The sequence below is a fragment of the Meleagris gallopavo genome, unplaced genomic scaffold (genome assembly GCF_000146605.3).
Source record: "Meleagris gallopavo isolate NT-WF06-2002-E0010 breed Aviagen turkey brand Nicholas breeding stock unplaced genomic scaffold, Turkey_5.1 ChrUn_random_7180001941032, whole genome shotgun sequence".
NCBI classification, from domain to species: Eukaryota; Metazoa; Chordata; class Aves; order Galliformes; family Phasianidae; genus Meleagris; species Meleagris gallopavo.
The window spans coordinates 595-1358 of NW_011202920.1; the positions used below are offsets into that span (position 1 = coordinate 595).

A 764-nucleotide genomic window follows, 5' to 3' on the forward strand; every position below is an offset into this window, starting at 1 on the left:
AAAAATCATAAAGACTAAAAAACTTAATACACGCCTGTAACAGAGCAGACTGTGAGTCAGTTATAGAGACAGATGAAGAGTTTATCCCTGTTGAAATGTGACCAGGGCACCATTTTCCTCACTGCATCCCTGAGCTCCTGGTTCCTCATGCTGTAGATGAGGGGGTTCAGTGTAGGAGGAACCACTGAGTACAGAAATGACACCACCAGGTCCAGGGACGGGGAGGAGACCGAGGGAGGCTTCAGATTAGCAAAAAAGGCAGTAATGACAAACAGGGAGAGCACGGCCAGGTGAGGGAGGCACGTGGAGAAGGCTTTGTGCCGTCCCTGCTCAGAGGGCATCCTCAGCACTGCCCTAAAGATCTGCACATAGGACACAACAATGAAAGCAAAACTCCCAAATACGGCAAGAACACTAATTATAATAAATCCAATTTCCCTGAGGTAGTCTGATTCTGAGCAGGAGAGCTTGAGGATCTGGGGAAGTTCACAGAAAAACTGATCCACAGCATTGCCTTGGCAGAGGGGCAGTGAAAATGTGTTGGCAGTGTGCAGCAGAGCAAAGAGAGCCCCAGTGGCCCAGGCAGCTGCTGCCATGGTGGCACAAGCTCTGCTGTCCATCAAGGTCCCGTAGTGCAGGGGCTTGCAGATGGCAACGTAGCGGTCATAGGACATGATGGTGAGAATGCAATACTCTGCTGAGATGAGAAAGACAAAGAGAAAGGTCTGGGCAACACATCCTGCATAGGAGATGTCCCTGGTGTC

The 764-nt window shown here is 50.1% G+C and overlaps 1 protein-coding gene across 1 annotated transcript; it reads right to left on the minus strand.

The window, feature by feature from the left end:
• Positions 1 to 56: 56 nt before the first annotated feature.
• Positions 57 to 674, minus strand: LOC104916760 (olfactory receptor 14J1-like). The gene has a single exon (XM_010727769.2). It carries the CDS (start codon positions 672 to 674, stop codon positions 57 to 59), a length of 618 nt encoding a protein of 205 aa, XP_010726071.1.
• Positions 675 to 764: the final 90 nt, after the last annotated feature.

Bases quoted from the DNA above. Each gene is read 5' to 3' on its own strand.
- LOC104916760 (XM_010727769.2), bottom strand. From the start codon at position 674: ATGTCCTATGACCGCTACGTTGCCATCTGCAAGCCCCTGCACTACGGG.